The sequence below is a fragment of the Cetorhinus maximus genome, chromosome 19 (assembly GCF_964194155.1).
Source record: "Cetorhinus maximus chromosome 19, sCetMax3.hap1.1, whole genome shotgun sequence".
Classification (NCBI taxonomy): Eukaryota; Metazoa; Chordata; class Chondrichthyes; order Lamniformes; family Cetorhinidae; genus Cetorhinus; species Cetorhinus maximus.
Genome location: NC_135897.1, coordinates 61,326,276 through 61,339,079, shown reverse-complemented (window position 1 = coordinate 61,339,079; position 12,804 = coordinate 61,326,276). Strand labels below are relative to the sequence as shown.

The window sequence follows — 12,804 nt, the reverse complement described above, 5'->3', positions numbered from 1 at the left end:
TTGAAAGAATTTACAGTTTGCTAATCAACTTGCCTGGCCATGCCATGAACACACCTTCTGTGGTCATCAAGTCCTCATGTGGGACTTGAACCCAGAGCTTCTGCCTTACAGGTAGTATCCCTAATGTCCCTACCCACTGTGCCACAAGACCACCATGTTACCTAAAGAGCACTCCTATTTTAGCTGTTACTTTACATGATGGAATATTTTCCTTACCTTCTGCTACATTCCACAGAAGATGGAATCAACACTGGTTTGGATGGTAATACTATCTCAGAATTATTGACTTGTATGTGAATTTGGTGAGTGTGTAACCCTCAGCCACCTATTGCTATCCTCCTTTACCTCTAAAACAACAATGGACGCTTCATATCATTAAACACCCTTTGCACTATGACTTTCAGCCACAGTTTGAAATTTTCTGATCAACTCAGCCAACTTGGCGGCTGGGAACAGTAGCATAGTGTTATGTTACTAGACTAGTAATCCAGACACACAATGATCTGGGGACAGAGGTTCAAATCCCACAACCACAGCTGTGGACTTCAAATTCAGTTAATTAAATAAATCTGAAATTAAAATGCTATTATCAGTAATGGTGACTGTCTAGCCACCAAGTTGTCATAAAATCCCATCTGGTTCACTAATGTCCTTTAGGGAGCAAAATCTGTTATCCTTACCCAATCTGGTACCTATTTGACTCCAGACAATGTGATTGACTCCTAAATGATCTCTGAAACAGCCTAGCAAGCCACTCACTTATCAAGCAGGCAATTTCTCAAGGGCAATTATTGGGCAATAAATGCTGGCCAGGCCAGAAATGACTACTTCCTGTGAATGCATATATAAATTCTGAACAAAGTAACTTGTTTCCAATATTTAACTGTGGTTCTACTATTTGTTCATTAAACTTCACCAAGCACTCCAATATGTTTTTGACCAAATAATACCTCCTTAGGCCGGGATTTTCCGGCCATGCATGGGGATCGGCGGGCCAGCCAAAAGTCCATTCACTTCATCAGGACTGGGCAATTCCGGCGGAAGGCAGGGCTGGAAAATCCTGCCCTCTGATAGAAATCATCTGGAAACGTGATCCATTGGTTAGTCATCCAAGGTTTGAGTGTCATTTGACTGTTAAACAATGCTGCTTTATTTATACAGTTCTTCATCAGTAGTATTCTCTAAAACTTTGAGGGTCATCATGCACATACAAGCATGTATGTGTAATTGTAATAAAGTCAAGTACATAGGTGGGATCTTCCCTGAATTGCACTAAGTGTGGTAGCAGGCCTAAAAATTGGTGTTCTTCCCGCCAGCTGCAATGGTGGGTTTTCATGCTGAATCGTCCACTTCCCGCCTCATTAATTATGCAGGAATGGGAAACATGTTTTATCACTGGCGGGCAGCCTCTGATTCACCCGCCACGCCATGACCTCACCTCTTTCTCACTCTGGGTGCCACATTTAAACTGCAGCTGCGCACAAAGTTCTCAATGTCTGCAGCCCAGGACTCCTTCACTCAAGGCATGGCCCCGAGAGCTTAGAAGATGGCAGCACCAGTGTTCAGTGATGCCTCACTGGTACAACTTTTGGATGCCGTGGAGGCCCACCACAATGTCCTCTGCCCCGCTTTGGCTGCTGGAGGTCATCAACCTCACCACAAAGGCTTGGGAGGCAGTGGCAGCAGTGGTCAGTGGAGACAAGGGGCACACACTGTGGTGATATGGAAGCACACTACTTTGACAAGAGGCCCATGATTGCAACATGTGCAACATGTGAGGGGGATGGACAGTGGTGTGTCACCTGAATGACTGCGACACAGCTCATCATAACAAGAAGGCATACAAAAGAGATGTGGGATTAGTCTCACATGAATGAGCATCATTGCTTCACTGTCCTGACTCCCTGCACTGTCATTGAAAGGTTCCTAATATGTCTCTTCATTTGGGAATGCACAGTTCAGTTGCATGTCAATGTAATCAGCCTCACCAGTGCATGCATCTGCCCTTCAATCCACCCGCAGAGCCCGCATCAGCTTCTCCCCATTTTAATTTTGCACTGCGCCATCACTGCAGGTTGGAAGACGATGGTGCAGAACTCTCACTGCTAGACCAGCTTGGACCCTCCCTATGTGAGTATGGAAACCCCTCCCATCATTCCAGAGGTTTCCCTCAAGTTTCTGTCCCTTACTGACCTCCTCATCCACCCCCTGTATTCCTCGATCCCATCATGCTTCTGATACATGTCCGTTTGTTAGCCCCTGAACATTTTGAAGTGTATGTGCCTGTGGCCCATGTGGACCTCATCCCCATCTTGAGGCCACTTACACTGTTGAACATATACCCTCCACTCACCCTCCCCCCCAGTCATGTGTATGAGTGCAAGCTTCCCCACTCATAACCCCCAGTACAGGCCTAACCCTGCAGCCCATTAAAACCCACACCCGCCTTACCACTGGTCTAGTAGGTAGAGACTTGCCTATGACACCCCACTGAAAGTGATATGGTGCTGCCTGTGAGGCCTGGCACTGATTCCTGTGAATGTTGTGTGATGCAGGGTAGACAAACTAACCTTGAACTAATGAGCGAAGTGCAGGTTGCCAGGTGCAGGTCACTTATATCCTGTTGTAAAACACATCGTTCTAATTGCACAGCAACGTGGCCTGATGATCCAGCATGGGGGGATGATTCTGGCAAGCAGGGCTTATAATGTGATGCAAATGAATTAAAATGACATTCCCAAAGTGCCGTGGCAGGAAACAGGGACTCCCATTGATGGGTGAAGCGCACAATCGCAAACAATCAAAAAGCAATTTTTAGCCCTCTTGCCATATTTTCTGCTCCCACCCAGCATGAACAGGGGTGGTGGGGGGGGTGGGGGGGGGGGGGCGGAGAGAGGGTGGAAAGTCCCAGCCTATTTGTAATGGCAAGCTAATTTTGAAGAAAATTTGAGTGCCCTATTTGTGTAATCTGGATCACACAATGCACACATTTCAATCTACTTATCAGTATTAATCTAATATCCATTTTAATGTGCACCATGATACTGTGTGTATTGTATTCAATACTGTTGCTGCCTCCAGCTGTCACATTGGAACTGCAGCCTTGCTGCTGCAGACCCCTGGAAATAAAGTTAGCATGTAGCGGATTTTCATTTATTTGATGCAACAATAAAACCATAATATGACAAGGGCATCCATTTCTATGGTTTTGTTGAAGATAATTCCCAGCCAATATTACTGGTAAATATACAATTCTGCGGAGTAAGACATTTCTAATTGCTACTGCTCAAATTCTGCTTCAACACGCACAATTCTGAGTGGGGTATGGCACAAAAACTCTTCGACATTTGGTACAAATTGTCAAACTCACTCAATGAGGCCGCAATGATGGCCAACTTGGAAAATAGGGGAGAAAAAAGGTACAATCTGAAATCAAACTCTGGTGCAACAAAGGTGGTCTTTGAGATTTGGGGTCAAATAACATTGCTGGAATTTTGTTGCACCTGTTCTGAAAGTGCTTGTTGCTACCATTAGGTGCCTAATTAGGTCCCACACAGTACTATCTTGCAAGAAGATAACACAGTGATCAAATTTTTAAAAAAACACCCAAAAACAAAATTCAGGCAAAGTAATTTGATTATATTCAAAAATGTTAAGTTTAATCATGCACTAAGCTTCTTTATGGCTTGGTTTCCCTGCAGTACTGGTAGTGCAGATATTAATTAAGCTACTGTGTGTGAAGTAAATTAGAACGTATACAAATGCAATATATCCTTCAATCTTGTCTTCAAATGAAAAACAGATTGATTAATAGGAATGTAATGCAATCCATGAAATATGAAAATGTCATCAATAGATGTAGTCTAGAAGTCTGAACAATTCTGAATATTTTAGGGAGAATCACTTCCAAACTGCATATATTCTGAGTGATTTAGCACATCACAACATTTTATAACGAATCCCATGAATTTATATACTAACCACGGGTAGGGTGATTTGCAGCTCAACCACTGTAATTTTATAGAAAAGTCCTGGAGACAATTAAAATAATGGTTTATTTCCAGATCTAAGTGATTGGGAAAACGCGCAATAAATCATTTGCCCTACTTTCTACACACAAACCATTTAAAAGAGTAATTATACACCAAATTTAGAATTGTTGTGAAGAGGTTTTTTTTTTCAATGCTGAAGATCAAACATAACCAAGATGTCAGATCGGGAAAGTGAAACTCCCAGTTGCTGAGATTTCAAACCCAAACTGCTGAGTCCTGACTATTGCGCACATGTAGGTGGTCAGCAGCAGCAGACGTTCCAAAATCCTAACCCCAGAAGACGGAGCATCACAAGCCTTGAAAACCAGCATTACATAGAAATTACCGCCAGTCCGTGTTGATGTTTGTATTCCACGTGTACATTAGTCCTAATCTCATGTGCTCACCTCAGTGGTGATTTCCACAGCAAGAACAAGCTTATCTTGCTCACCAGCGGATGTTTGCAGGATTCCGACTCTATGTGACACGTCAGGAAGAATGTTTACTGTTTTACTAGCTACCAGAAGTTGGAGATAACATTTTTTTTTTGATTGGCAGTAAACAAGATGTAAATAAAACATTTTGGTGCCATGGTTTGGATTTTTAGCTTCTTTCACCCAACGGGCTAATATTGAAATCGATTTATTCGTTCTTAGACCGAGGTGTCAACTTGAAGAACGAAATGACAAGCATTTGTCTTAATGACCTGCAGCGAACTGAACTTTTAACTCCGACAACAAGTCGCTTCCTTGGTAAAGAATTGATTTTCATAAGGAGTCGCTGAGGCTGACAACAGTAACTGCACATGTATTTTTGGGAGAACACGCTATATCGCGCCTTGGACACCACATCCTTTCGCCCAGCCCTAGATCCCCCAGTATATTAAATCTATGTGTTATTGTGTGGAACAAATGTTGTAATGAGCTTTACAGTGCTATTAAACCCTGAAGAGTCTGGTGTGAGGCACACTGCAGTGCTGAAATGAACTGCAGTTTCCTTCAGCGAACCGCTCCAGCCTGTAAAATATTAAACTTGTCCGTTTAGCTTCGGGATGTACTTGCACCATATAAATTGGAACGTCTTTCATCTCTGCTCTTCTCCTGACGTTGCGGAAAGTTAGTGAGATCACGGAGTCTGTTGAGATGTCACTCGGTTCAGATATGCAGAACAATTTAATAACCGGAAGTCTAACTATTTATTGTAAGTGATAAGATAAAAATCGCCTTTCCAATTTTGAACGCGAAAGTAAAACAAAATCCTGCGAAATTTTGGGGCTCTTCCTATCTCTCACACTATATAAATGGAAAACAGATTCAGACATGTGGGATCAAGGCGTGTAAAAGAAGAGTGTAGAACCCGCTGGTTATGGATTTAAGTAGTAAGTACCTGGAGAATGTTTTAACGATTAAAAATGAAGCATTTCATTGTTTGCTCACGTTACTAGGTTAAGCTGCATCCAGAAAATTAGATTTTGCTAATTAATCATTTGAATAATGCACTTTCTCACCACTAAGTAGAAGAAGCACATGGATTTAATTCAGATCGTTAATGTTGCCTTCGGCTCTGTCAGAGACATTGTAACGTTTGAATGTATTATTTTGAAAAAAAAAACTAAGCTGAAAGTGCACTTTGCGTGGCATCAAGGGCTACTAACTACCCCTTGTAACTTAATATACTGATTTGCAGGACTTTTGCTCCTCTTAGTATGCCTTGTACAGACCAGGCTTGCAAAGATGATACCGTTACGCCCTCTGTGTGACAGTCGCGTAATGGACAGATACATCAGAGAAGCTAAGGATCTGCTCAATGCACCGGTAAGAGCACTCTCAAGTTTTTGTACTGAACTGGATGCTGTACATTTTCAGTCGCCGCCGCTTTTCTAGTTTCCTATTCGTTTTCTGCAAGAAACCGAGCTAAGCCTGCTCACAATGATATTGGAGTCAAAAAAGAAAAAAATGCAAAGTGAAGAGTAACTGTTATGTTACCACATGTTGCACAGAAAGTGCTCATTAAACTGTTGGTTGTGGCCAGGTTTCAAGATTTTAATTAGTCTGCCAACCGTTTAAACGTCGGCTGCGTGAAGCCGGGTAGCGGGCGACACAGGGACTTGATAAAGCGATCGGTATCCAGGACCTATTAACGAAAGCCCAGATAAATAAACCGAAGCGGTGTGATTGTTGGAAGTGCCCAGGGGTTCGACATTCCTTTTCTCGAACGTAATTGCCAAAATAAATATGATTTTTAGTGTCTGTAAAATATATGAAATGTTAGAAACGGCCAGCTGGTAAAATGCGAACCAGGTGAGGGAAGCATGAAATATGTGGTCGGATCGGACACGTCCTCAGATTTCAGTGAATTCAAGATGTGCTTGGGGGAAACAAAGGGAATCACTTCTAGTGTGGCCGGTCAGAGTGACAGATGCAGCCGGTCCTTTCAGTGAACACATCTTTCCCGTTTGATCCGTGCTTGCGCCGTTTATTTTGTCTTGTAGAATCGAACTTTTTATGTTGGGATATAAATACAGTATAAATACAGTATGTCAGTCAGAACTGAGTAAGACAGATCTGCTAGTTCAGCAATATTTGTTCAATTAACTCAATAATTCCCGGTTCGAGCGGTTTTCCTATTTCCACTTAAAATGTTTCCTGCCTTACATGGTTTTAATATTTTGATCTCTAGAAGTATTTCCAGATTCGGGCATTTTTTTTTTCAATTATTCGTTCTCCTGACGCCGATTCTTGCTGGGGTGAGAGATGCATCAGCGTGCTCACACTTCTTGGCCGAAGTGAACACAGACTGTGTCTCCAGAACCCCCCATCCTGTCATCGCTCCCATTTATCCTTCAAATAACAGCATCGCTGAAATAGATGATCGCGTTATTTATTTCATTGCTGTTACTGGGAGCTTTATTGTGCTGCGTTTGCTCAATGGGTAGCATTCTGGCCTCCCAGGCAGAAGGATATGTGTTGGAGTCCCATTTCAGAGAATTGAACACAAAAATCTCTGCTGACACTCCAGGGCAGTACAGAGGGAGTGTTCCCCTCTCAGAGCTGCCTTCCTTCTGATGAAATATTAAACTGAGGCCAGATCTGTTCTTTCAGCTGGCTGTAAAAGATCCCATGGCACTGTTTGGAAGAGGTGCCAGGGAGTTATTGGCCATTATTTACCCCTCAATCAATATCGTAAAAATTATTTGATCATTATCACGTTGCTGTTTATGGGAGCTTGCTGGTTGCCACCTTTCCTATATTGCAACAGTGACCACAATTCAAAAGCTCTTAATTCACCCTAAAGTACTTTGGGATAACCTGAGATTGTGAGATTGAGGAAGAAGGATTCTAGGAAGGGGATAAACCAACCGTAGTTAACCAAGGAAGTTAAAGATAATATCAAATTGAAAGAAAATACATACAATATGGCAAAGATTAGTGGTACGCCTGAGGATTGGGAATCTTGTAAAAACCAACAAAAGATGACCAAAAAAGAGAGAAAATAAACTTTTGAGGGTAAGCTGGCAAGTAATATAAAAACGGACAGTAAGAGCTTCTTTGAATATATAAAAAGGAATAGGGAGGTCAAAGTAAACATAGGCCTCTTAGAGAATGAGGCGGGGGAAATAATAATGGGGAACCAGGAAATGGCAGAGGAGCTGGAGAAATACTTTGCTTCAGTCTTCACGGTAGAAGACACTAATAGCATTCCAAAAATACTAAACAATCAAGGGGCAAAAGGAGTGGGGGTTTGGGGGGGGGGGGGGGGGGGGGGAGGAAATAAATACAATAACTATCACTGGAGAAAAAGTACTAGGGAAACTAATGAGGCTAAAACCGATAAGTCCCCTGGACCTGATGGGTTGCATCCTAGGATATTAAAGGAAGTAGCTACAGAAATAGTGGATGCTCTGGTAGTAATCTTCCAAGAATCCTTAGATTCTGGAAAAGTCCCAGAGAATTAGAAAACTGCCAATGTAACTCCCTTATTCAAAAAGGGAGACGAAAAACAGGTAACTATAGGCCAGTTAGCTTAACATCTATTATTGGGAAAATGTTAGAGTCTATTATGAAGGATGTAACAGCAGAGCATTTAGAAATACATAATATAATCAAGCAGAATCAGCATAGCTTCATGAAGGGGAAAGCATGCCTGACAAATTTATTAGAACTCTTTGAGAAGGTAAGAAGCAGGATAGATAAAGGAGAACCAGTAGATGTAATATATTGGATTTCCAAAAGGCATTCAATAAGATACCACACATAAGGCTACTTAATAAGATAAGAGCCCATGGTGTTTGGGCTAGTATATTAGCTTGGATAGAGGATTTGGTTAACTAATAGAAGACAGAGAGTTGGGATAAGGGGGGCATTTTCAGGATGGCAACCTATAACTAGTGGAGTGCTGCAGGGATCAGTGCTGTGGTCACATTTATTTACAATATATACTAATGACTTGGATGAGGGAAGTGAATTCACTATTGCCAAGTTTGCGGATGACACAAAAATAGATGGGAAGGCAAGTGATGAGGATGACACAAAGAGTCTACAGAGGGATATGGACAGGTTAGGTGAGTGGGCAAAAAATTGTCAGATGGAATATAATGTGGGAAAATGTGAGGTTATGCCCTTTGGCAGGAATAATGGATGAGCTGAATATTATTTAAATGAGAAAGACTGCAGAAAGCTGTAGCACAGAGAGATTTGGGGGTCCTTGTGCATGAATCCCAAAAAGCTAGCATACAAGTTCAACAGTTAATAGGGAAGGCAAATGGAATGTTGGCTTTTATTTGAAAGGGAATGGAGTATAAAAATAGGGAAATATTGCTAAAACTATACAAGGCAATAGTTAGAATACTGTGAACAGTTTTGGTCCCCTTATCTAAGGAAAGATATATTGGCATTGGAGGTGATCCAGAGAAAGTTCATTAGGTTAATCCTGGGTATGGAGGGATTTTCTTATGAGGAGAGGTTGAGTAGGTTGGGCCTATACTCATTGGAGTTCAGAAGGATGAGAGGCAACCTTATTGAAACCTTCTTAGGGGGCTTGACAGGGTAGATATTGGGAGGTTGTTTCCCCTTGTGGGAGAGTCTGTGACCAGAGGGCATAATCTCAGAGTAAGGGGTCACCCATTTAAGACAGAGATGAGAGGAGGAATTTCTTCTCTCGGAGGGTAGTGAATCTGTGGAATTCTTTACCGCAGTTGGCTGTAAAGGCTGAGACAGACAGATTTTTTAATCAGTAAGGGAATCAAGGGTTACGGGGAAAAGGCAGGAAAGTGAAGTTGAGGATTATCAGATCAGCCATACTCTCATTGAATGGCGGAGCAGACTCAATGGGCAGAATGGTCTACTTCTGCTCCTACATCTTATGGTCTTATGGTTGTGAAGGGTGCTATATAAATGCAAGCAGAAAATGCTCAAAATACTCAAGGGGTCTGGCAGCATCTTTGGAGAGAGAAACAGAGTTAATGTTTCAGGGCAGAGACCTGAACAAAGGGTCCCCGAACTGAAATGAGGACTGGTTCTCTAGTTGCCAGACTAGTTGAGTATTTTCAGTATTTTCTGCTTTTATTTCAGATTTCCAGCATTTCCAGTCATTTGTGTTTACACATAAATGCAAAGATCTGTTTTTTAAGAACAGTGGCTACACTTTAAAAGTACTTCAATGAAATGAACTGCAATAAGAACAGAAAGTGCCGCTTATGTGGAGAAAGGAATAGTTGAAGGTTCAGGTTGATGATCTTCCATCAGAACTGGAAGGTGTCATAGGTTAACATTTTTAAGCAAGTATAAAGCCAGGGTAAATGGGAAGAGGAGAAAAAGAAACGTTTGATGGGATGGAGGGCAGGAATGATTAAATGAAACAAATGGATGACAGTGCAAGGTAAAATGGAGCTGGTAATGGGATAATTACAAAAACAAAACATAGATCCAGAGCAGGTGTAAATGGCTACAGCAAAACTATTGCCAACATGTGCTGTCTAGAACAGTGTTGATGATTTAAAATGTGGCACTGATCCTCAAGTTTGCTTGGTCACAGCTAGGACAGAGGTGTAGACACTATAGCCTGCTTCAGTGTCCCCAAATCAGGAAGGAGGAAATCAGCTTGGCGTCACACTCCTGGTTGCTATTCAGTCAAACCTGTTATAAATTGTATGTGTGTCAGCATCAGGTGAAAACAGGACTGAAATTATATGTGGATCCCTTCACCATAATTCATTCATTTGGGTAGTTTACCACTACTCACTACCTGGGTTTATATATAAAAAGTGATGATGGGCCAATTAGTAAACAGACATAGCAGAGCCATATCCCAGGTCTCCAGGCAAGGAGAAAACTGAAGGGAAATAATCCAAACTGAGTAAAATTGCTTGCTCAAAGCTAGAGAAAGTAAATGATAAATTCAGGTAGTAGTTTGACATTACTCCATGTGAAGGCCAATATCGCATGTCTGAGTGCTCCGAGGTCAGGAAAGAGACTAAGCAAATGCAACTTCTTTCTTTTATTTTTTAGTCCCCCTTAACCTTCTGCTCCTGATCAACTCACAATATGCAGCCAAGAAGCAGACAAATGACCTGCTCTCACACTCACACAATTCCATCAGCAAGAATGAGAGTAGCTGAGCGAAGGCTACTTATGGTTTTCCTCTTTGTTCACTGTGTGAAATTGTCACTGTTCAGGATTACTGCTCCAGAATGATGCTACATCTGAAATTAATTACTCAACGTACTAGGAATCATGGACATAAATTGGAGCTCAATTATTTTATAACACAGCAGCAACAAACTACTTCACCACTTCTTAACCATTATTTTAATAGCCTATGGATGCATTTGTACTACAGCTGCAGTGTCAGGAAAGCTATTTCACTCTGCATCAATTACATTGCAATTTAACTGTAAATGTGACCAGAATTCAAAATTGGGGCCTAACTTAATATTGAAGTAAAGTGGAGTGAGTCTTCTTACAGGAAGGAGTCTTGCTCCACTTCACTTCAGAATCAGTGAACATAGGGCAGGATTTGCCCCTCGTCAGGTGGACGTGGCAAGCAGCCACAAAATGGTCTGCCACCTGTGATTGGGCCCCAACCACGATTTCACAATGGCTGGCCAATTTATGAATCAGTCACATGAAGAGGGACATGTTAAAAATGAGATTAAAATTGTTTTTTTTTTAATTCATTGTTGGAAGCCTCATCCCGCCTGTGGATGATGTTTTACAAAAAATGCAAAGGCCGCCTGGCCTATTCACCCGCCCGCCAACTGTAAGGTTGGACGGGCAGCGAAAAATTCTACTTAATTAGCTACTTAAGAGCCTTAATAGGTCTCTTAGTTGCCAGCAGGCATGCTGTTGACTCTCACACACGCCCACCGACCACAATATTGCGTGCTATTTCATGCTCAGGTGTGTCGGGCGTGCACCCACATGCCGAGCTGAAAATCCTGCCCATAATTACAACTTCAATGTGGTTCTGAAGGATTAGCAGACTGAGTGCCATTCCTCACTGTTTGAAATTTTAAACTTTTGAATAGAGAACAGGTGTTTCATCAGCTGATTTTCATCCAATGTTGACAGTTGTATGTGTCATATACAGTATTTAGATGGCAGTACTGTACCAGCAGCGGATGACTAAAGAGCTAATAGAGAGGGAGAAAATTGATTATGAAAGTAAATTGGCATGAAATATAAAAACAAACAGCTAGAGCTTCTACAGGTATATAAAAAGAAAGACAGTAGCTAAAGTGAACGTGGGACTCTTGGAGGATGCGACTGCAGAATTGATAATGGGCAACAGGGAAATGGCAGATAATTTAAACCAATATTTTGCATTGGTCTTCACGGTGGAGGACACTATAAACATCCCAAAGCTATCAGATAAGTAAGGAGCTAATGGGAGGAAAGATCTTGTAACAGTTTCTATCCCAAGGGACAAAGTATTTGACAAACTAATGGGACAAAAGGCAGAAAAGTCACCAGGCCCTGATATCCTGCATCCAAGGGTTTTAAAATAAGTGGCTGCAGAGATAGTGGAGGTTTTGGTCGTAATATTCCAGAACTCACTGGATTCCAGGAGGGTCCCAGCGGACCGCTAATGTGATGCCCCTGTTCAAGAAGGGAGGGAGACAAAAAGCAGGAAACTATAGGCCAGTAAGCCTAACATCTGTCCATTATTAAGGAAGAAATAAGACATTTAGGAAAGCTTAACGCAATCAAACAGAGTCAACATGGTATTGTGAAAGGGAAATCATGTTTGACAAATTTGCTAGAATTCTTCGAGGATATAACAAGCAGAGTTGGTAAAGGGGAACCAGTAGATGTAGTGTATTTGGATTTCCAGAAGACATTCGATAAGGTGCCACATAAAAGGTTACTGTACAAGATAGGAGCTCACAGTATTGGGAGTAATGTACTAGCGTGGATTGAGGATTGGTTAAAACACAAAAGACAGAGAGTCTGGATTAATGGGTCTTTATCAGGTTGGAAAGTCGTAACTAGCAGAGTGCCACAAGGATCAGTCTTAGGGCCTTAATTATTTACTATCTTTATTAATGACTTGGAGGAGGGGGCAGAGTGTAATGAATCCAAATTTGCTGATGATACAAAAATAGGTGAGAGAGTATATTGTGATGAGGGCATAAGGAATCTGCAAGGAGATATAGATAGGTTGAGTGAATGGGCAAAAGCTTGGCAGATGGAGTTTAATGTAGGAAAGTGTGAGGTCATGCACTTTGGTAAATGGAGAGAGACTTCAAAAAATTGCAGCACAGAGGAATCTGGAT

The 12,804-nt window shown here is 41.7% G+C and overlaps 1 protein-coding gene across 1 annotated transcript in view; it reads left to right on the top strand.

The window, feature by feature from the left end:
* Positions 1 to 5,241: 5,241 nt before the first annotated feature.
* LOC144693841 (erythropoietin-like) overlaps positions 5,242 to 12,804 on the top strand; it is a 36,195-nt gene continuing 28,632 nt past the window's right edge. Inside the window, exons 1-2 of the mRNA XM_078563926.1 lie at positions 5,242 to 5,409; positions 5,718 to 5,845. Of these exons, the coding sequence (XP_078420052.1) occupies positions 5,397 to 5,409; positions 5,718 to 5,845 (141 nt within the window). The 5' untranslated portion in view covers positions 5,242 to 5,396. The remainder of the gene's footprint in view (positions 5,410 to 5,717; positions 5,846 to 12,804) is intronic.